At 40.2% G+C, this 22,588-nt stretch overlaps 2 protein-coding genes across 4 annotated transcripts; both read left to right on the top strand.

Moving 5' to 3' along the window:
- The first annotated feature begins 996 nt into the window (after positions 1-996).
- LOC126996141 (E3 ubiquitin-protein ligase RNF14-like) lies at positions 997-11,764 on the top strand. The gene is made up of 7 exons (XM_050856358.1): positions 997-1,145; positions 1,769-1,976; positions 2,594-2,727; positions 2,954-3,565; positions 4,075-4,256; positions 4,960-5,173; positions 5,472-11,764. The coding sequence occupies exons 2-7, from the start codon at positions 1,778-1,780 to the stop codon at positions 5,664-5,666; spliced, it is 1,536 nt and encodes a 511-aa protein (XP_050712315.1). The 5' UTR covers positions 997-1,145; positions 1,769-1,777; the 3' UTR covers positions 5,667-11,764.
- A 1,762-nt stretch (positions 11,765-13,526) lies between these two features.
- LOC126996140 (E3 ubiquitin-protein ligase RNF14-like) lies at positions 13,527-21,370 on the top strand. Of its 3 annotated transcripts, none has more exons than XM_050856355.1 (7): positions 13,527-13,811; positions 15,404-15,611; positions 16,415-16,548; positions 16,775-17,386; positions 18,360-18,541; positions 18,993-19,206; positions 19,495-21,370. In XM_050856355.1, the coding sequence occupies exons 2-7, from the start codon at positions 15,413-15,415 to the stop codon at positions 19,687-19,689; spliced, it is 1,536 nt and encodes a 511-aa protein (XP_050712312.1). In that variant the 5' UTR covers positions 13,527-13,811; positions 15,404-15,412; the 3' UTR covers positions 19,690-21,370. The 3 variants fall into 3 exon arrangements, with proteins under 3 accessions (XP_050712312.1, XP_050712314.1, XP_050712313.1); XM_050856357.1 differs by lacking the exon at positions 13,527-13,811 and adding an exon at positions 14,786-15,169; XM_050856356.1 differs by lacking the exon at positions 13,527-13,811 and adding an exon at positions 14,786-15,173.
- The last annotated feature ends 1,218 nt before the right edge of the window (positions 21,371-22,588 follow it).

The following is a 22,588-nucleotide window of genomic DNA, read 5'->3' as shown; positions in this document are numbered from 1 at the left end:
TCACGAACAGGTAACCATTCCAACACCGCCTCACCGGAGGTGCTTACCCATAGACAGGCGACAGTGGTAGGCAATTAAGGTTCCTTCTTGGGGAACCTTGGTGGTAGGAAAGGGAGACAGGCAAGGTTGGTTATACCTATCCTATGGTTTTCCGACAAGTTTGAAGATTAGTAGATGAAGCTCGAGTTACAGTTGATCGAGCGCCCAAAGAGATCGAAGCAAGACTAAAAAGAAAGGAAGAAAAAAGTATTCAACCATAGACAGGAAAGGTGAGGAAGCAGGGAAGATTGATTGGTGTTACACAAGGAGGGCTATCGATCAGTTATAGGATTTATAATGCATATATCTGCATGATGAATGAAGATATACATGCACCTCTCAGTAGCTATTATTTGTACTGGTGATCTTGATCTTAATTGATACGTATGCGCGCAGGGTACCGTGCAGGCGCGCATAACACGCGTGGACTGCCATACGGGTATGGTAATTAATTGGCAATGTTGCGTAGCTTTAGTCTTCGGACAAGTCAAAATCAAAGTTAGAGTAACAAAAATTATAGTAACAGCTAGATGCTTTAGTACAACGTACGTTGTTAAATAAGAAAAATAGTTGAATAATTCTTCATAATACCCTTCTGCTTCTTCATATATGCATTTCTTCCCCAAAAATAGATAAATAAAGCCAATTTTGCGTGCTCTGATACAATGGGCAGCTGAATAAGACTGAACAACGTTACGAAACGAGGGAAAAAATGTTAAATGTCCCTCCTGATACCCTTCCACATTCTCATTTGTGCATTTCTTTCCCTAAAATAGATAAATAAAGCCAATTTTGCTTTCTCTGGTGCAATGAACAGCTGACTAAGACTGGACAACGTTACGAAACAAGGAAAAAAAGTTAAATGTCCCTCCTGATACCCTTCCACCTTATCATTTGTGCATTTCTTTTCCTGAGATAAGTAAATAAAGCCAATTTTGGGTGCTCTGGTGCAATGGACAGCTGAATAAGAGTACTGGACAACGTTGTGAAAAAATAAAAAAAAAACGTTGTAGCTCCCCGGGGCGAGACGAGCCAGCTGATCGAGGAGGTGGCAGACATAAACAAGCTGTGTGCATGAGGCTGCATGACCTGCCCTCCACCCGCGGGTAAGCTGAAGGAGGGCTTTAAAGCTTCAGGTAACACGTTTAAAGCTCCTCGAGTCACTTAGTAGCCCGAGAAGGTGACAGGAGTACACTAGTGGCAGTTCACCGGTGCAGTGCTTGCCGCCAGCCTCACCGTGACCCTCAGTGCACACTTTGCCGCCGGTGTCAGTGTCTGGGGCAGCGGTGGGCGTAGCGGTGCCAAAAGTGTCGGTACTTCCTACACCAGCCATGCTCTTGGAAGTATTGATACCCATTACTAGGTATTGAGTACCATGAGTACTTTAGCATATTCGGACCATTTTTGCATATGGGCTAAAAATACAGAAGTGGGGTGAACTACATAACACATCTAAATGTATATCCCTTGCAATTCCTAGGACTTTAATTAGAGGACTGGCAGCCTGGAGATCTTCCCATTACATAATGTGTCATTCATTTGATGAATGAATAGCTATTAGGAAGTCACATGTGACTTCTGCACAACATTCCATCTATTTCATAATTGCACTGATGCTGCAGAACGTAGCATCCCTTTAATTAACCAGCATTCAATAGTACTACAAGCATCAAGTACAATTTATAAGTTCATTAGTGTACATGTAAGCTCACAACCTCCCTCCTTACAGAACTGGAACATGTCCCTTGATGCTGAAGCTCAGGAGGATGAGCTCCTTGCCCTGGCCAGCATTTATGAGGAGAGCTTCACAGCCAGCCAGGTGGAGGTGGAGGGGGCGGAGGCTGGAGGTGGAGACCGGGCCCAGGGGGGAGTCCTCGCCATCCATCTAGACCTGCCCCCAGACTTCACCCTCCTCTCTAGGCTCACCAAAGACACAGGCAAGTTTTGTTTCTTGTTTTCACTTAGTTGTGACATGAATTTGTCTTTGACAACATTATTGTCCTTTTTGCTATAGATACCAGTAGCTAAGGCTTTTATTTATCTGATAGTGACAAGAATTGAGTTTTTAGAGAAGTTTTTTACTATACGTGATGGCTGGCTTTAAAATGTTTGTTGATTACACCAAAGACATTGGTATTTTCTTATTGATTAGTAGTTATGTTTCTTGAAAATGTTTGAGAGCATGTTTCTTGACCCTTCCCCTGGCTTGGAATTTTTGCTATTTATCAGATTTAATTTCATTATATATATACTGTAAATTCTATATGTAAATTTTTATATCTGTACTTTGTGCACACTAACATTAAAAATATGCTGCTCCACCTTACCCCATCAATTCCATATCATTAGCCAATCCACATATAATCCTTGCTTCCTCTGTAAAGGATTGCATGTGATTGACAAAAGGTAAAATGGTAAAGAAAAAGAAAAAAAGGTAAAGGTAAAATCTTGTTGGTGGTTGCAGGGCTGGCTGGCAAGGATGGATCTTTTTATCAGTGTTAATGTGAGTAGACTTTAATGGTTGTATATTTATGTATGTCTTGGGTGTTTGTAGGTGAGGTGGAGGAAGAGAGGTACCTAGTGGAGTACCTTCCCCCCATCCACCTCCACTTCACCTTCCCAGCCACCTACCCATCCCAGCACCCACCTTGCTTCACGCTCTCCTGCAAGTGGCTCAACAGAGCGCAGGTGAGTAGGCAGAGGTGCTCCATAGTAACTGTGTGAATCAGACACCTGGAGAAGAAGGAAATGAAGAAGTCAGAAAAAAATCTAAGCTTCCACCTCTGTTTATTCTAGTGAACCATTTATATCATGGAAGGACTTTCATGATTTTATTTCTAGAGGACAGTTCTGTACATAATTTTCACCCTTTAAAGCTGAAAGGAATAATAAGTCCTTTTCTCTTACTGCACAGCTGACCAAGCTGTGCCAGAAGCTGGATTCCTTGTGGGAGGAGAACGAGGGCTCAGTGATCACCTTCACCTGGGCTCAGTTCCTGAAGGAGGAGGCCATGGACTACTTAGACCTCACTGACACACTAGACTTGGACTCTATGAAGCCAAGTCGTGTGTTTCCCAGCACACCAAACACCTGTGGCCTTGTGACGGACGTGAGCCAAGAGCATTGTGGTGCTGCGTGTGACCCCAGTGGCGAGAATTGTGATATTAGTGATAGTCGTACTAGCAATAGTGACGGTGCTACAGCGGGCATGAGTGTAGTGGTTAACGGACAGAGTGGCTATGACAGCAGGGCAGTGCAGGACATTGGACCCAAAACAAAAGTGCTGCACCTTCTGAAGGAATACAATGAGGACACGCGAAGGAAAGTGTTCAAGTCAAAGATGTTTAAGTGCAAGGTGTGTTTCCTGGACAAGCTGGGAGCCAACTGCCTCGAGTTCTGGCCCTGCAGGCACGTGTACTGCAAGGACTGCATGGCCTCTTTCTTCTCGGTCCAGATCAGCGAAGGCAACATCAAATTCCTCAGGTGCCCGGAGGAAAAGTGTGATTCCGAAGCCAACCCAAAACAAGTAGGTGTCGGTGTAGCTGTTTATTTGTTCGTTTATTTTCATTAAGGGAAACAGATTGAAGGCTAAATGATAGAAATAAAGAAACACCAGCAACACACAGCTTCCACATTTCACATAGAAGTTACCAAAATAAGAATAGAAGAAAAAATAAGAAGAAAATAATCTAATGTGAGTAAAGAGGTTGACTTTCTTTTGTGTATTGTCTTAAGGTTCACAATTTCAAGCCATTGCTGGTCATTTTACAGTGTATTTCTGTGTATGTGATATAAATAATACTATTATAATGATATTCAGTTTAATTTTAAAGTGTAACATTGTTTTTGTAGCTACCTTCTTTTTTATTTTATTCTTCTTCTTACTTTACAGTCACTGTCTTTTATTTTCATATCCATGTCTGCTCATTGAGAGGACTGTTTGGGTCTACATCAATTATTTACTTTCCCTTGATGCCCTTTCATGTATCTCGATGATAATGATAAAATAATAAATGTTATGTCTTTTTTGCATAGGTTCAGGAGGTTGTTTCAGCAGACCTGTACAATCGCTGGGATGAAATGCTGCTCAATTCAACCCTGTCATCCCTGGGAGACATTCAGCCGTGTCCTCGCATCCACTGCCAGTACCCAGTCACCATCGAGGAGGGGCAGGGCCAGTGTCCTTCATGCAAGTTTGTCTTCTGTGGACTCTGCCGGTAAGAGCGTCAGCCTGTTAGTGATCTTTGGTGGTATTGTGTTTGTAATTATTTAGTTTTACTTGTAAGATGTTAACCCATTAGTAATTTTTTATATTATTATTATTTTTTTTTTATAGCATATGAGTCAGGCATAAGTATATAATGTGCTTGTAAGATACCCAGTTAGTTAGTGGTTCTTGGTGGCACAGTGATATGGTTTTGTATGTTTTATGAATAAGTTTGTTTCCTCCTTTACTGAAGCATATTTTTTACTTTACACCCAATCTCATGCAGAAAATAGTTTTAGAGGGTTGATGAATGTTTTTTGGCCGTCATCATTCATGTTTATGTATTAGCCCGGTAGCTACGGGGATCATGTTTCTTAAAGGCCCCTCTAAGCGAGAAAAATGAGAAAAAATCATCACTCACACAACCATTTCATAATATATATCTACGCATTAGTGATCAATTTATGCATCATCTATTTTTGGTGTTTATATCATGGCAAAAATTTGGCCCGTCGCTGGTACACGGTAAAGCCACAAATTTGGCCCGTCGCTGCTACCAGGTTAAGTATGGTCTGAAATGTACCCTTTTCCTGGTAAAGGGGAGTTTAGTCTAGTTATTTTGCTTTCCCAACATTAATTGTAAAGAGACTATGAGGATAATGATAATAATGAGTTTGGGGATAATGATTCCTTTTCCTGCTATCACTATCCAGTTTTGGTTGGCACGGTGTTGACCTTTGCCGCCTGAAGCACAGTGAGTCCAAGAAAATCATGGAAATCTACATCAATGGCACTGAAGACGAAAAGAAGGTTCTCGAGGACAAGTACGGCAAGAAATACCTGTGCACTCTGAGGGACGAATTCCTTACACTTAACTACTTGGAAGAGAATTCAAAGAGGTGTCCCAAATGCCTTATTAAGATAGAGGTAAGTGGAGAGTAATTATTTGTACCCTGAAAGAGTTGTCAGGTACTGCTTCTGAGAGGGAGATACTGATGACTGTTTTGTTTTGTTTTTAATGTGATAGAAAGGAAAGTAGCAAAGAATTATCTGAAAAGGTGGTAATATTGAACAGCGCCCTCATTTTGCATTTCCTCCTTGTCTCAAAATTTATTCCTTTTCTTCTTTTTTTCTTTTGGCTTGTCCCTGTTAGGAGTCACTACAGTGGATCAACCCTCTCTACTTACTGCACTTATTCTCATCATCACCTTGTCCTAACCCTCAGAAAATGGACGGCTGCAACAAGATGACCTGCCAGCACTGCAGCATCTACTTCTGCTGGCTGTGTAAGATGATCCTGAACCCCGGCAACCCTTACAACCATTTCAATGACCGCAACTCTCCGTGCTTCAACCAGCTCTTCTTCGGCGTGGACCTGGATGATGAGCCAGACATGTCAGACGAGGAAGACTGGTTTTGAGGTGCTGTAAACAAGGAGAGAGAGATGGCTATACTCTGTTCATGTTAGTGTCAAATATTATCCCTCCCTATCCATGCCACCCCAGTAATTAATACATTTGTTGACAGCTAGAAAAGACATTGGCGTTAAAAAAATGTAGCCTGCCCCCACAAGCCCAGTGATTATAAACAGCAAAAGATATTGGTGTCAAGAAAATGTACTCCGCCCCCACAAGCCCAGTGATTAAAAACAGCAAAAGTAAGCCCTTCCCATACCAGGCGAATAATTAATACATTGGTTGACAGCAAAAAAAGATATTGGTGTCTTAAAAAAAATGTACTTCCTCCACACAAGCCCAGTGATTAAAACAACAAAGTTAAGACTTGCCCATATCATCCCAGTGACTGTTACATTCATCGACAACTAACACAGGTATTCATGTTGTCCTAAATAAGTATGCTGACGAAAGACAACAAAATTAAGCCATGCCCATGCTAACCCAACTGCCACCAATTAGATTTAACCTCTTCTAATCACCACCAATCACAGCCTGAGTGGGTGAGGGGATTGTGACGCATGTGGATTGGCCAGTGATATAAACCTGATGGACAAAAAAGGGGAGGAGAATATTTGTTAAGTTAATGCGAACAGAGGATAGACTTATACATATGCAGGACACTACCTATAACATGGTGATATTCAGGTTATTTCTTGCCATATTGTATTATTTATTGTTCTTTCTTCATGCATGACACTTTGGTATTGTGCTAAGAAGTATATGCTCTAAAATGTGTACTTTTAATGAAGGTAAAAAAAAAGAAACTAGTTACATGCTTAACCCTTTCTTTGCGCGTGGTGTGGGACGCGACTAACCCTTCAGGCGCGGTCGGGCAGCCCAATGGGGGGTCTCTTTTAACCTCTGTATCTCAAAAACTATTCATCACAGCTAAAAAACAAATACACCATTGGAAAGAGGAGGCCCAGATCTATAGGAATCGGTTATGTATGCCTCTCCTGCGAACGTACATGCACGTTCAGGGAGTGATGAATGTGAACACTTATGTCAATACGTGTGGGATGACCAGCCATATTGAGGGAACTGTGGACATCTCTCCTTGAGGCTCTGGCAAGGTAGTATTGCCAAATATTTACAACTATTTGGTCAAAGAATCAGTCAGGTGATAGGTAAAGCTATGCAAAAATGCCGCTCTATTGGACAAGAACATCCATCAGTTACTCGTCCGTAGATTTTCCGCACTGGGCTGATATGATTTTCCACCAAATTTAGTGGAGAACCCACTCAGTTGGCAATCCTGTGTTGTGAGAAATATTGTTGGAACACTCGTACGCGGGAGATTTGTGCGGCTGGAGCTTGCAGCGAGCGTTTAGCACCACCAGCAAATACGCCTAACGCTCACTGCGAGCATTTACCAATGAAAGGGTTAAGACTGAATATTTAGAACTTATTCAGGAAAGGAATCATCTTGTTCCATAAGTTTGTGATGAACTTTCAATAATTTTCAATGAAGACAAGAAAATTTCAGTTCTAGTTGCATGTATCATGTTCTATGTATCAGTTCTCAAGAAAACTTTTATGACATTTGTATTGATGAAGAGAAATTAAAGTATAATTTTATGAAGTATAATAAGATAGTCAATTGGATGCCACCACTCGATAATCAAAACTTACTCAAGAAAGAAGTCGTTACCTCAGGTCGTACGTTTGTCTGTGATGAACTCTGGATGTTACTGATGAGGACAAGAATGTTCAGATATTTTTTTGTTATTACTTTCATTAATTTTGATGCAGAGAGAAATTAAGTGTGATTTTAATGTTTTGTTTTGAAGATGAGGGAAAAATGGTTGCTGTGAGGTGAGCTGAGTTTGCTACATGTGTAAAGACTGAGCAGAATGGAGAACTGCTATTAGGAGAACACGGCCAACATGTTTTAAGTATGTATGTTGCCTTTTAAAATGAGAAGAAAATGAGTAAAGTGGTAGCCAGGGGAACCTAGCAAGTGTTATGAAATGAATAGGAAGAAGCAAATGTGGAGTGTGATGACCAAGTAAACCTAGCAAGTGTTATGAAATGAATAGGAGGAAGCAAATGTGGAGTGTGATGACTTAAGAAAACCTAGCAAGTCTTATGAAATGAATTAGAAGAAGCAAATACAGTGTGTCATAGCCAAGAAAACCTAGCAAGTGTTGTGAAGTGAGTAGAAAGAAGCAAATGTGGAGCGTGGTGAAACGGAATGAAGCGGAAGGAGTAAATGAGGAATATGGTGGCCAAGAAACCTAGCAAGTGTTTTGAAATGAATACCGTAGGAAGTGGAAAGACCAGTTGTGGAGTGTGATGATCAAGAAAACCTAACCTAAGAAAATGTTTATACGTAGACTGAAAAGAGTGAGTTGCCATAAATGTTGTTGAGATGAGGATAAATTGTGAAGGCAAGGAGAGAGCATTGTACAACCTTTGCATCATAACCATCATCAGCATTCACCAGTCTTCTGCAGAACAATTCCCTTTCCCAACATTGTCCACCTGTCTCTTTCTGATGTTAGTGTACTCCATTCTGCTCAGGCATATGCTCTAATTTCATCTCTACTTAGCCCTCTGTCTGCCCTGACTTCTAAAATCTCTGGGTTGCCACTGTGTTACTTTGGTTGTCCATCGTTTAGAATATGACCTGAACAAGTCCTTCTGCTATTCTTATTGAGCATTAAGATATCTTCAACCTACGTCATCTAATACATGATACCGCACTCACTTTGTCACCATGTTATGCCCAGCATTCTCCTTTATATTTTTCTCTACATTTCTCAGTATGTTTTCCTTTATGTGCAAGTTTTGGGATTTTATTGCTTCTCTTATGGAGTTTAGTTGTCATGCTGTCTATATCATGTATCTTTCAACACCTTTACATTCATCCATGGCCTGTCCCCTAAGTACCTGCATGACCGATGAAGTTCCGAGTCAAATGCATGTTCATTATCTTTGAAAGCCATGGAGTCTATTGTACTCGGCTGATTTTTCGACAGCTTGGTTAATAATGGAGATTTTGTCAGGTGTTCTGTATCCACCATGAAATCCAGCTTGTTCTCTTAGCTGGTTTGAGTCAGGTGTTGCACTTACTTGGTTTGTGATGGTCCCAGTGAAAAGTTTGTAAGTTAAAGAGAGAAGACAAATTGGTCAGTAGTTCTTTGTCTTTTCCACCACCTTTTTTTTTGTGAATTAATATAACGGTGGCAATTACCCGGTGAGTGATAATTTCTTGTTCATTGATATTTTCTCAAGTTTACTGAGAGAATTTCTTTTCATTGCATTATTTTGAATTGCTAATTTTCATATAATTCAGTGAAAGTCCTTGTTTGTGTTGTGTTATTATTTATCACTGCATTCCTCTTCATAACTTAATGCTAGTCATACTTAGCCAGTGATAGGAGCTGTGTATGCCTCGTTAATAACATGTAAATGATTGTCAATAGTGAGGTTAAGATGACTATTCAGCTCATGGAGGTAGAATTGGTGGAGTTGACATGGCCCACTAATCGCATTCATTGAGGTGAAGCCGACGAACTGTCAAATTTACCTCCAAAAGACGGGGGTGGGCGAGCCTGGCCGAACCCATTAAGAGGGAGCCTGACCTGACAACACCTGACACCTGGCCGTAAAAATGACACCTCGGGTGGATTCACTTAATTGGGCTGATGTTGACTCCACCAATTCTACCTCCATGATTCAGCTTGATACTTACATTTTACATTATTAATCCCTTTAAAGACTTGGCTCAGTCCCCAAAGTCACTAATGAGAAGAGGGAAGAGTATAAAGGCTGAGGTGTTTGATGGCATATAATGTTTCACAGTGGCATTAAGAAGGAAGGATGTATCGGTTAATTGTGAACTCATAGCATAGATTATTTATTTTCAACCTGCCAAGCATTTCCAAAGAAGTTGAAAGAATATAAGTGCTTGGGTGATGATTAGACTAAGTTTGTTGCTTGAGAAATTCAGAATAGGCTCATACACTCCCTTTTTTTATTTCATTCCCTTTGTCATAATTCTTTACTTTTTTCCTTGCCTTCCCCTCCATTTCATCACCACCTCTTTAAGAAATGTTTGATAGATGACTGAAGGAAAGGTTTTACACTTTTTCCTTCTTTTCACCTCATCGTGTTTTTCTTCACTTTTTCCTTTTCATCACCTTCTCTTCCTCACTTCCTTCGTTGAATTGATAGTATGTTTGAGAAGCAAGCATTTTCAGTTTATTTATTTTAGGTATACAAAGTGAAGCTGTCTTTATATTTATTCAGCTGATGGAACTTGGACATAATACCTACTTAAGATGATGTTTGAATGAGAAAAATGTGATATATGAATGCAGGAAGTCAGGTTGCTGAGTTGGCCAACCATTAAGCTGAAAGCATGGTGTGTTTATAAGATATGTATGTGATGTGATGCTGTTTTGTTCACATTTATTCAGGTGATATAAATGGAGATTCTCAAAATCCAGTTTGAAGAAAAGAAAATTGAAGGAAGCAAGGTTGGCGCGAATTGGTCAAGGGTTGTACGCGATGAACATTACTTGTCAGAGATGTGAAAGTGTTTTGTTGGTATTTATTCAAGTGATAAAAATGGATATACCTATTTGAAAAGCTGTCAGAATTAAAGAGAATTGAAGGAAGTGAGGCTGGTGAGAGTTAGTCATGGATTGTAATTGAAGAATGCTGCTTGTTAGTTCATTACCAGTGTGTTCATGATGTGAGGCTGTCTTGTCCATATTTACTGTCAATGAAAACAAGAAAACAATGGAAATTAGTCCCTGAAGAACAAATGCTTGGGTTTTAATTTACGATGCAAAGTATGCATTTCAATGTATGTGGAAAGTTTACTTTTTTTTTTTCAATTTTTATTAAACTTTCACCTCAGTTATGTGGATATATAAACAAAATGCTCTGTACCATTTGATGTGTACAACTTCATTTTGTTTTGTATTGTGTTGCAGCTGTGCATTGTCATTATCCTCATCTTTTCAGCTGTTACTAATCCACTGCAAGACAGACCATTTCCATCCTCCTCCACCTGTGATGTTTGTGTTCACAGTCCTATTCTGGCAAATGCTCTAGTTTCTCTCCACCTGGTCTTGTCTGCTCTTACCGCTACAATTTCTGTGTAGCCGTTCTGTTACTTTAGTTGTCCACCTGTTATCACTTCAACACAAAATATGACCTGCCCAACTCCTTGCCTTACTCTTAAATAATCTGTAGTATATCTTCAACTTTTTTTCTATTTTCTAATCCATGATGCACACTTCTTATCTCCATATCATACCCAGCATTTTTCTCTCCATTCCCCTTTGTATGCTTAACTCTCTCTAAGGGCTGTATTACAAGTTGAATCTCAAAAGTTTCGGGTCCCTACAGAATTTGGTTTAGGGGCCGTGTTACAAGTTGAATCTCAGAAGTTTCAGGTCCCTACAGAGTTATTCATCCCGAACTCTGTAGGAACCCAAAACTTCTCATATTCAACTTGTAATATGGCCCTAAATGTTTCGTGGGGTTCCAAGTTTCTAAATCCTGTATTAGGATTGGAAGGATACACTGACTCTTCAGGCCGAGTGGCTGGCAGCTATTCATGATATTACTGTGGATCAAGTTCTCCATACCATTCTTATTTTCTTCTTGATTTATTTTTCTTTGGCTGGGTTTGCAGTAATGTTGCAAAAACTCCTTACTAACACTTGCATCATTTGATAAGTTTCTGGGTCTGAACGTGATAGATATTTTACAATTTCTGTAAGACGACCGATTTTTGCTTTAATTATATGGCAGGACAGGGCTGTTCATTTCCTCAGTGCTGTGTGGGAAATGTCTTGAACTACATTAGGTTCAGTTGAAGTTTTCTGAATATGAACATGGAGTACATAAGGTGTGTCGTGTCTCTTGTGTGATGGTGTCCTGTAAAGTGTGGCGAGGCAGAGCTGCATAGTCATCAAACTCTGTGTCGATAAAGGAAAGGCGATACTATTCTTTTTCTTGAAAAATATAACAATTTTTGTGTACATAGTTACTCTGATGGAATATAGGAGATTTATTTATCATAATAAACTATTTCATTTGTGGTGATGTCTGCATAATACCTGAACTAAAAAGTGGACTTAAAAGGAAGTTAAAAAAAAAAAAAAATCATTCATGTTCTTTCTTTTTGTGAAGGCAACTGATGATGATGAATGTTTGGTTACCTTGCAGCTTAATTCTCTATGTAATGGGATAATTATATTTTGTAATTCTATTATGTGTGACAGATTAGCAAGGAAGAAGTGAGCGTACTATAGAAGGATTAAGTGAAGTTTGGAGTATTTTTTTAGAGTTTAATTTATAATTTAGTGAAGTTTGGAGTATTTTTTTAGAGTTTAATTTATAATTTAGTGAAGTTTGGAGTATTTTTTTTTTAGAGTAAAATTTCATGAACTTTATGGAGCATCTTTTTTAGTTTGCTTTATAATTTAATGAAGTAATATAGCATTTTTTTAGAGTTTAGAATTTATTGAAGTTTTGGAGCATTTTTTAGAGTTTAGTTTAGAATTACTGAAGTTAAGAAGGAAGTAATGAATTAAGTGAGGACAGATTTAGAGGCCATGGCATGCATCTTTATTTATTCCATCTGACATTATCAAGTAGAATAGAAAGACAAAAGAGTGAGGCGTGGGAACAAAGAGGAGCGAGACAAGGGCCATTTAACTATTTGACCTCCCGGAGCATGAGTGCAAGACCAAGACATGACAGCAGAGAGCAAAACTCCTGACCAACATCTCTGATATGATCCAGTAGTGGCGTTACAAAGGCAAACTCCCGACCAACATCTCTGATCTCATCCAGTAGTGGCGTTACAAAGGCAAACTCCCGACCGACAACAACAGCAGGAGGGCGGGTCACCGCTGTTGAGGACGCTGCCACGCGGTTTAAAACTGTCTAGGTCTAACAGAGAAAAGACAGTAAAGCCATGTCGGAGGAAAATAATGGAGGGAGGCAAAAGAAGCAGAAAGCAATCTGAAAGAGGTGTGACTTTAATGGAATGGTTAACGAAGACGGATTATGCAGTAATTGTGAAGCAGAGGAGAGGGTGAGAAAATGGAGGAGGAGGTGTACGAGGCACTGGGGAGGCAGCAGGGCACCTTGTGGTTCTGCACAGTCTGCAACCCTAAGGTAAGACAGCGTCAAGGAGGCTGACAAGATTATGGAAGAAAACGTAGAGATGAAGAAAGAGCTGCATGGCCTGAAGGAGAAAAAATAGTTTTTTTGGGGGGGGCACGTGACCAGTTGCCCCTCCCCCCAATTGGATCCGCTACTGGTATGAAGTAATCATTTAACCAAAAATAGTGGTGTACCATTATGTGTACCATCAAGATTAGTAGTAGCATTTCAGCTGAATTAATATGTGGATGAGCTGCTAAGGAGACATGGGTAATGCATATTGTTACACCAGTGTGTAATGCCGGGATGTGAAGGCAGGAGAAGAAACTTAGAAGTATAAGGAAAAGACGTAGGTTAAGTCATTATAAGTGATTACAAGTGGTTATAAGTGAGCATAAGTAGTTCTAAGTAATTATAAGTCACTATAAGTCCATCATGGACTTATAGTGACTTATAATTACTTAGAACTACTTATGCTCACTTATAACCACTTGTAATCACTTATAATGACTTAACCTACGTCTTTTCCTTATACTTCTAAGTTTCTCCTGCCTTCACATCCCGGCATTACAAGTGGGTGTGTTTGGGTGTTTGTGTTGTATGTGTCTGCATGTGTAATGTGATGACATCGTGGGTAGCAAGGTGTAATCATTAACCAGCATGGTGCAACAGTCGGGGGTGAGCAGTGCAGCAGGCCGGGGTCTCCTTTATAAGGAGAGCGGGCGAGTTGCGTGCGAGACGAACGGAGGGACGGGAATTGGTGTGCTCGTGTTAGTGCCTGCTGAGAGCCGTGTGGTGTTTGTCGTGCCTCTGCGTGCCTGAATAACCTGTACTGAGCCCCGAAAACCTCTGTAGTGTCGGTGTCTGGCGCCCTCCTTGCTGTTCTGGGTTCACGGCCCTGTGTGTTCAGCACGCCGCCTGCCTGTCCGGTGTTGGCGTGTCGTGGGGGGCGGCGTATCCAGGGAGACAAATCGGTAAGTTTTTTTTTCACCAAACAGCTAGACATATAACCTCCCAGTAGAGCTGCATGTGCATGTATGTAGGTATTAGTCTTGTCAGTGTTTTTCCCATGGTTTAGCATCACATTACTTCTCCACACACCTGCATGAACCCGTGAAGGTTGCCTCACAGTGTGTGGGTGGAGGCGTACGTGTCTCCTCGTGACCCATGACCTCTCGGGATTTCGGGAGAATGCTGACGTAGATTTTTATTATTCTGAAATGTCTAGAATTCTTAACATTACCAAACTTGATTGCATATGGTAAAGGCAGTTGTGACATGCTTACTTAAGTTATGGGTATAGGGCAAAAGGGTATGACTGAATTCGGTATGCGTCGATTTGGTAGCTTGAAGGAATCGCTTTAGATATAGATAAAGTTAAATAGGTATGATAAATATAGGGCTTTGAATAATTATCTAGATAAATACATAATTGCATAATTACATGAAAGGCTAAATTCAAACTATGAAATCATACTCTATAATAAAAGCTAAAAAAAAAAAAAAAACGTCATTGGTCAGGAAAAAAAAAACGTTTTGTCCGGGTGTGTATGTGTGGGTTGCGTCATGCTCAAGGCCACGTGGGCTGCAGTGTACTAACAACTAAAAATTCCAGTATTCACGAGATTTATTTGTAACCTCGATCTCCTTCATTTTCATACTTCCTTTTTCATGACTCATTCGTGTATATGGTCTTTCCTTTAATGATTGTAATAGATGCTGCAGTATGCGTTGTAAAATAAGAAGAAAAAAAAAGTTGAATAATTCTTCATAATATCCTACTGCTTCTTCATATTTGCATTTCTTCCTCTAAAATAGATGTACGTAAAAAGTCAGTTTTGCGTGCTCTGGTTCAATGAACACCGTGACTGAACAACGTTGCGAAACAATGGAAGAAAAAGTTAAATGTCTTTCAGCTGATATATGTAGCCTACCTTCCACATTCTTACTTGTGCATTTCTTCCCCTGAAAATTAAATAAAGCCAATGTTGCGTGCTCTGGTGCAATGGACAGCTGAGTAAAACTGGACAACGTTGTGAAATAAGAAAAGAATGTGGATCCCCGGTGTGCATGGTGTCATCTGCCATCCAGTATCATGAGACATCCCATCCGGCGAGACGAGTCAGCTGATCGAGGTGCCAGACAGACATAAACAAGCTGGTGTGCTTGAGGCTGCATGACCCGTCCTCCACCCGCGGGTTACCGTTGCCCTTACCGTTGATGAGGTTTCAGGCCTCTCTCCACTGCTAGTATAGCGCTCAGCGAGGGCCGTCAATAATTACGATGTTATCCTCGATAATAATCCTCGGTGCACTTAATTCAAAACGTCGAAGTGAGTGAGTGAGCCTTGATTGCTTTCATGAATAGCTTTCTGATGTCCTTTTGATAAACTTGGCATCATCATAGTCACTTGGCCGTGTTAGCGTTCGCACTAAATTATTTCCAACTCACTGAACATTTAACACACACTATACAATTCAATTCAATAGTATTACAAGCATTTAAGTGCAGAGTGTGATATAAGTTCATCAGTGTACATGTAAGCTCACAACCTCCCTCTTTACAGAACTGGAACATGTCCCTTGATGCTGAAGCTCAGGAGGATGAGCTCCTTGCCCTGGCCAGCATTTATGAGGAGAGCTTCACAGCCAGCCAGGTGGAGGTGGAGGGGGCAGAGGCGGGAGGTGGCGACCGGGCCCAGGGGGGGGTCCTCGCCATCCACCTAGACCTGCCCCCAGACTTCACCCTCCTCTCTAGGCTCACCAAAGACACAGGTAAGTTTTGTTTCTTGTTTTCATGTAGTTGTGACATGAATTTGCATGTCTTTGACATCATTTTTGTCAATGTTGCTAAAGATACCAGTAGCTAAGGCTTTTATTTATCTGATAGTTATAGTGATAGGCTGCAGGAGTACATTAGGGAGAGGGGTGAAAGATTCTTGAGAAACTTTGAGCAGGCAAGGAGGGAGTGTCTGGATAGAGAAAGATGGAAACTCTTCTGCCGTGGCCATCCCCCGGTGGGAGCACCTAGGAGCAGGCGTCAATGAAATGATGAATGATGATGATGATAGTGACAAGTATTGAGCTTTTAAAGAATTCTTTTACTATACACTATGGCTGGCTTTAAAATGTTTGTTGATTACACCAAAGACATTGGTATCTTTTTTATTAAAATTTTAGTAGCTCTGTTTATTGATAATATTTGTGAGCATGTTTCTTGACCCTTCCACTGGCTTGGAATTTTTGCCATTTATCAGATATAATTTCATTGGATACTGTAAATTCTATATGTAAATTTTTAAGTCTGTACTTTGTGCACACTAACTTTGAACATATGCCGCTCCACCTTACCCCATCAATTCCATATCATTAGCCAATCCACATACAATCCTTGCTTCCTCTGTAAAGGATTGCATGTGATTGACAAAAGGTAAAATGGTAAAGAAAAAGAAAAAAAGGTAAAGGTAAAATCTTGGTGGTGGTTGCAGGGCTGGCTGGCAAGGATGGATCTTTTTATCAGTGTTAATGTGAGTAGACTTTAATGGTTGTATATTTATGTATGTCTTGGGTGTTTGTAGGTGAGGTGGAGGAAGAGAGGTACCAAGTGGAGTACCTTCCCCCCATCCACCTCCACTTCACCTTCCCAGCCACCTACCCGTCCCAGCACCCACCTTGCTTCATGCTCTCCTGCAAGTGGCTCAACAGGGCGCAGGTGAGTAGGCAGAGGTGCTCCATAGTAATTGTGAGAATCAGACACCTGGAGAAGAAGGAAATGAAGAAGTCAGAAAAAAATCTAAGCTTCCACCTCTGCTTATTCTAGTGAACCATTTATATCATGGAAGGACTTTCATGATTTTATTTCTAGAGGACGGTTCTGTACATAATTTTCACCCTTTAAAGCTGAAAGGAATAATAAGTCCTTTTCTCTTACTGCACAGCTGACTAAGCTGCGCCAGAAGCTGGATTCCTTGTGGGAGGAGAACGAGGGCTCGGTGATCACCTTCACTTGGGCTCAGTTCCTGAAGGAGGAGGCCATGGACTACTTATACCTCACCGACACACTAGACCTGGACTCTATTAAGCCCAGCTGTGTGTTTCCCAGCATGCCAAACACCTGTGGCCTTGTGACGGACGTGAGCCAAGAGCATTGCGGTGCTGCCTGTGACCCCTGTGGCGAGGATTGTGATATTAGTGATAGTTGTACTAGCAATAGTGACGGTGCTACGGCGGGCATGAGTGTAGTGGTTAACGGACAGAGTGGCTATGACAGCAGGGCAGTGCAAGACATTGGACCCAAAACAAAAGTGCTGCACCTGCTGAAGGAATACAATGAGGACACACGAAGGAAAGTGTTCAAGTCAAAGATGTTTGAGTGCAAGGTGTGTTTCCTGGACAAGCTGGGAGCCAACTGCCTCGAGTTCTGGCCCTGCAGGCACGTGTACTGCAAGGACTGCATGGCCTCTTTCTTCTCGGTCCAGATCAGCGAAGGCAACATCAAGTTCCTCAGGTGCCCGGAGGAAAAGTGTGATTCCGAAGCCAACCCAAAACAAGTACGTAGGTGTCGGTGTAGCTATTTATTTGTTTATTTTTTACAGTAAGAGAAAGAGATCAAAGGCTAATTGATAGAAATAAAAATACCAGCACACACTGCTTCCACACTACACATAGATGTTGCCAAAATAAGAATAAGAAGAAAATGATCTAATTTCAGTAAAGAGGCTGATTTTCTTTTGTATTAAGGTGCACCATTATAGTATTACAGTAATAGTACCAACCCTCACATATGCAAGTGAAACATGGGCCTGGAATGAAAGTCAGAGGTCTTGAGTGCAGGCAGTGGAAATGAGTTATTTGAGGAGTGCATGTGGTGTGAGTAGAATGGATGGAATGAGTAATGAAAGTGTGTATTAATGTTTTGGAATGGGTCATGTGGGTGAAGGGAAGAAGTGTAAAGTGGTGGAAGGAGTGAAGTGACAGACTTTAAAGCGGTTTGGCCACATGGAGCAAATGGAGGAGAGTAAGATGACCGGAAGGGTGTATGTGAGTGAGAGAGAGGAAAGGAATGTTAGAGGACGACCTCCATTGAAATAGAGAGATAGGGTGCAGGAGTATGTCGATCAGGGAGAGGAGTGAAAGATCCTTGAGAAACTTTGAGCAGGCAGGGAGTGAGTGTCTGGATAAAGATGAAAAATCTTCTGCCATGGCCATTGCTGGTCATCATACATAATCATCATCATTATTGTATCATTATCATTTCAGTATCTGTGTATGTGATGTTAATAATACTATAAAAAGGATATTCTGTTTGATTTTAAAGTTTCATATTGTTTTTGTAATTATACAGTACCTCTCTTTTTTTTATTTCCTCATTACTTTACTGTCACTGTCTTTTATTTTCATATCCATGTCTGCTCACTTTGAGGACTGTTTGGGCCTATATCAATTATTTACTTTCCCTTGATGCCCTTTCATGGATCTCAATGATAATGATAATATAATAAATGATATGTCTATTTTGCATAGGTTCAGGAGGTTGTTTCAGTAGACCTGTACAATCGCTGGGATGAAATGCTGCTCAATTCAACCCTGTCATCCCTGGGTGACATTCAGCCGTGTCCTCGCATCCACTGCCAGTACCCAGTCGCTGTCGAGGAGAGGAGGGGCCAGTGTCCTTCATGCAAGTTTGTCTTCTGTGGAATCTGCTGGTAAGAGTGTCAGCTTGTTAGTGATTTTTGGCAGTATTGTGTTTGTAATTATATAGTTTTACTTGTAACACCCATTAGTAATTTTTTATATTATTTTTGTGTTTTTTATAGCATATGAGTCAGGCATAAGTGTGTAATGTCCTTGTAAGATACGCAGCTAATTAGTGGTTCTTGGTGGCACAGTAATATGGTTTTGTATGTTTTATGAATGTAGGTTTGTTTCCTCCTTTACTGAAGCATATTCTTTACACCCAATCTCATGCAGGAAATAGTAATAGAATGTTGATGAATGTTTTTTGGCCACCATCACTCATGTTTATGTACTAGGTATGGTCTGAAATGTACCCTTTTTCCTGGTAGAGGGGAGTTTAGTCTTGTTCTTTTGCTTTCCCAACATTAATTGGAAAGAGACTAAATGAGGATAATGATTGCTTTTTTTTTCTTTCTTTAGCTTTAGTTGGCATGGTGTTAACCCTTGCCGCCTGAGGCACAGCGAGTCTAAGAAAATCATGGAAATCTACATCAACGGCACCGAAGACGAAAAGAAGGTTCTCGAGAATCAGTACGGCAAGAAATATCTGTGCGGTCTGAGGGACGAATTCCTTTCACTTTGCTACTTGGAAGAGAATTCGAAGAGGTGTCCCAAATGCCTTATTAAGATAGAGGTAAGTGGAGAGTAATTATTTGAAACCTGAAGGAGTTGTCAGGCACTGCTTCTGGGAGGAAGATACTAATTGCTGTTTTGTTTTGTATTTCATGTGTTAGGAAGGAAAGTAGAGAATGATTATCTGAAAAGGTGGTAATATTGAACAGCATCCTTACTTTGCATTTCCTCCTTGTCTCAAAACTTCTTCCTTTTCTTCTTCTTTTTTTCTTTTGGCTTGTCTCTCTTTGGAGTCACCCCTCTCCACCTACTGTATTTATTTTCATCATCACCTTGTCCTAACCCTCAGAAACGCGATGGCTGCAACAAGATGACCTGCCAGCACTGCAGCATCAACTTCTGCTGGCTGTGTATGATGATCCTGAACCTCAGAGACCCTTACAGCCACTTCAGTGACCGCAACTTTCCGTGCTACAACCAGCTCTTCCACGGAGCGTACCAGGACAACGAGGATTACATGTCAGAGGAGGAGGATGAGGTTTGAGGTGCTAGAAACAAGGAAAGAGATGTCTATACTCTGTTCATGTTAGTGTCAAATATTATCCTTCCTTACCCATGCCAGCCCAGTGACCAGATGACCAATTTTTGTTTTAATTATATGGCAGGACAGAGCTGTTCATTTCCTCTCAGTGCTGTGTGGGAAATGTCTTGAACTACATTTGGTTCAGTTGAAGTTTTCTGAATATGAACATGGAGTACATAAGGTGTGTCGTGTGTCTTGTGTGGTGGTGTCCTGTAAAGTGTGGCGAGGCAGAGCTGCGTAGTCGTAGTCACCAAACTCTGTCGATAAAGGAAAGGCGACAGTATTCTTTTTCTTGAAAAATATAACAATTTTTGTGTACATAGTCACTCTGATGGAATATAGGAGATTTATTTTTCATAATAAACTATTTCATTTGTGGTGATGTCTGCATAATACTTTATCTAAAAAGTAGTTTAAAAAAAATAATTCATTCATGTTCTTTCTATTTGTGAAGGCAACTGATGATGAATGTTTGGTTAACTTGATATATTATTAATGATACTGGGTATATATTAGCAGCTTACTTCTCTATGCAATGGGGTAATTATATTTTGTATGTGTGACATTATTTTTAATAGCAAGGATGAAGTGAGGGCTGGTAGTATCGAAGAGTTGGGTGAAGTTCAGAGTTAAGTGAAGTTTGAGTATATTTTTAGAGTTTTATTCAGAATTTGGTGAAGTTTTGGCACTTTTTTTTTTAAGAGTTTGGTTTAGAACAAGGGATGCTTTGGTTCGGCGTGCCCTTAATAGGACTCTAGAAGGCACTCCTGCGGAATATACTTATAATTATATCAAGGGCAGACTAAAACTCTACACACAGAGCTCAATTGACTCTGACATTGCCAGCTGCTATGAGAGGGGTAGTCCAAGCTCTATCCACTATGTCCATGTTTCACAAGACACCAATGCCACCTACGGTAGAAAGAGTGCCTTATATGATCTTGTTGTAATGCGTCTTAAACTAGGGTATAAATACTACTGGGAGGTGAGTGATGCCCCACCCAAGTCTTGTGCTCTGTGCGCCAGGCCGGGAGGTCACACTCTACAACATTATGCCCTTGAGTGTCCTGCCATAGCCTGTTACCATCCACAGGGTTTAAGTGATGTGCCTTCCCTTGTTGCCTGGTTCATTAATCATAACGTACATTGTAGCTGCCATTATTAAAGAGTACCCAAAGTTTGCTGCCAGGTGATAATCTAGGTAACTGCATGTGTACCTACTCAGGAATATTATCAGTATTTACATTCTAATTCCTTTTTCTGTTAACTAACCTCAACTTGTGTTTATATTTTTGTACAATGCAATTTTTTTTTTTTTTTTAACTAGCCTAGTCAGGGGTTTGTCTGCAAGACCAGCCGTCCCCCTTTTTGTATTTTACAACAATAAATATTTCAATTCAATTCAAATAGAGTTTGGTTTAGAATTTAATAAAGCAATGGAGGATATTTTTAGAGTTTAGAATTTAATGAAGTTGTGGAGCAATTTTTTAGAGTTTGGTTCAGAATCCAATGAAGTAATGGAACTTTTTTTTTAGTTTAGAATTTAATAAAGTACTGGAGCAATTTTTTTAGAGTTTAGTTAAGAATTTTGTGAAGTTTAGGAGGAAGTAATGAAGTGAGGACAGAATTAGAGGCCATGGCATGCATCTGTTTATTTATCCCATCTGACATTATCAAGTAGAATAAAATAACAGCAGAGCGAGGCGTGGGAACAAAGAGGAGCGAGACAAGTTTAACTCTTTGACCTCCCAGAGCATGAGTGCAAGACCAAGGCCAAGACATGACAGCAGAGTCACGTGACCGCCATGACAGTATTCGCGCGCTGCCCACGCACTCTTCTAAAAGCTGCTAACATTCATACAAAAGTTCCATTATGAGACTATACACATGAAAGAAATAATTAACGATCATAACAAATAACGCAAATATCTATGTTTCATGATAGCAGCTCAAAGAGAACATTTCAAGATCCATCTCATCACAACAACAAATATATCCATTAAAATATACACATTAGCTACATACATAAATACCAACACCAGGGGGATTATTTGCGGTATAACAAACATAAGATAAATATTTCTGGGCTATAATAGAGAGTTGAAGAGGAAAATCAACTTGCAGTCTTTTGCTTTTTCCATATTTTCCTTTATTTTTTTCACTTTAGCCCACTTGGTTTTTGTTTTCCTTTCCCTTGTCTGTCCTTTTGTCTGTTTTCTACCATTGTATCTTTTTAGTTTCATGGTATATATTAATTGTTGTATAAACACACTAGCTGTCGATCCTGCCTGGGGGTTGGGAAGGCATGTTCTAATTCCTCCCTTAAATTCTCTCTTATTAATTGTTTACCTGCTTCAATAAATTATCAATCAATCTGTTACACTTGAAGAACCAAGAACCAAGAAAAAGAACCAACAAGAACCAATAATTATATAAGACTCTTGAAGAACCAAAAAGAGCCAAGAACCAAAATAACCAATTAAGAAGAACTAACAAGAACCTAAAAGAGCCAAGACGAACCAAAAAGAACCAAGAAGAAACAAAAAAGAGCCAAAAAGAACCAATTAAAACGAACCAAGAAGAAGAACTAACAATTAAGAACCATGCAAGAAGAAAAACCAAAAGCTAGGAACCAATTATTAAGAAGTAGAAGAACAAAAAAGAACTAAGAACCACGAAAAACCAAAAAGAACCAAGAAGAACTAAGAATTAAGAGCCAAGACGAAGAACGAAAAAGAACTAAGACGAAAAACCAAAAGGAACCAAAACGATCGAAGAACCAAAAAGAACCAAGACGAAGAACCAAAATGAACCAGAAGAACCAAAAAGAACCAAGACAAAGAACCAAAAAGAACCAAGA

This window comes from Eriocheir sinensis, chromosome 9 (assembly GCF_024679095.1).
Source record: "Eriocheir sinensis breed Jianghai 21 chromosome 9, ASM2467909v1, whole genome shotgun sequence".
NCBI lineage: Eukaryota > Metazoa > Arthropoda > Malacostraca > Decapoda > Varunidae > Eriocheir > Eriocheir sinensis.
Note: the sequence above shows the minus strand (reverse complement) of the source record. Positions and strands in the feature narration are given on the sequence as shown.

Bases quoted from the DNA above. Each gene is read 5' to 3' on its own strand.
- LOC126996140 (XM_050856355.1), top strand. From the start codon at position 15,413: ATGTCCCTTGATGCTGAAGCTCAGGAGGATGAGCTCCTTGCCCTGGCC. The intron at 17,387-18,359 runs GTACGTAGGTGT...TATTTTGCATAG, and splicing joins CCGAAGCCAACCCAAAACAA to GTTCAGGAGGTTGTTTCAGT. The intron at 19,207-19,494 runs GTAAGTGGAGAG...CCTAACCCTCAG, and splicing joins AATGCCTTATTAAGATAGAG to AAACGCGATGGCTGCAACAA.
- LOC126996141 (XM_050856358.1), top strand. From the start codon at position 1,778: ATGTCCCTTGATGCTGAAGCTCAGGAGGATGAGCTCCTTGCCCTGGCC. The intron at 1,977-2,593 runs GCAAGTTTTGTT...GGGTGTTTGTAG, and splicing joins TAGGCTCACCAAAGACACAG to GTGAGGTGGAGGAAGAGAGG. The intron at 4,257-4,959 runs GTAAGAGCGTCA...ATCACTATCCAG, and splicing joins GTCTTCTGTGGACTCTGCCG to TTTTGGTTGGCACGGTGTTG.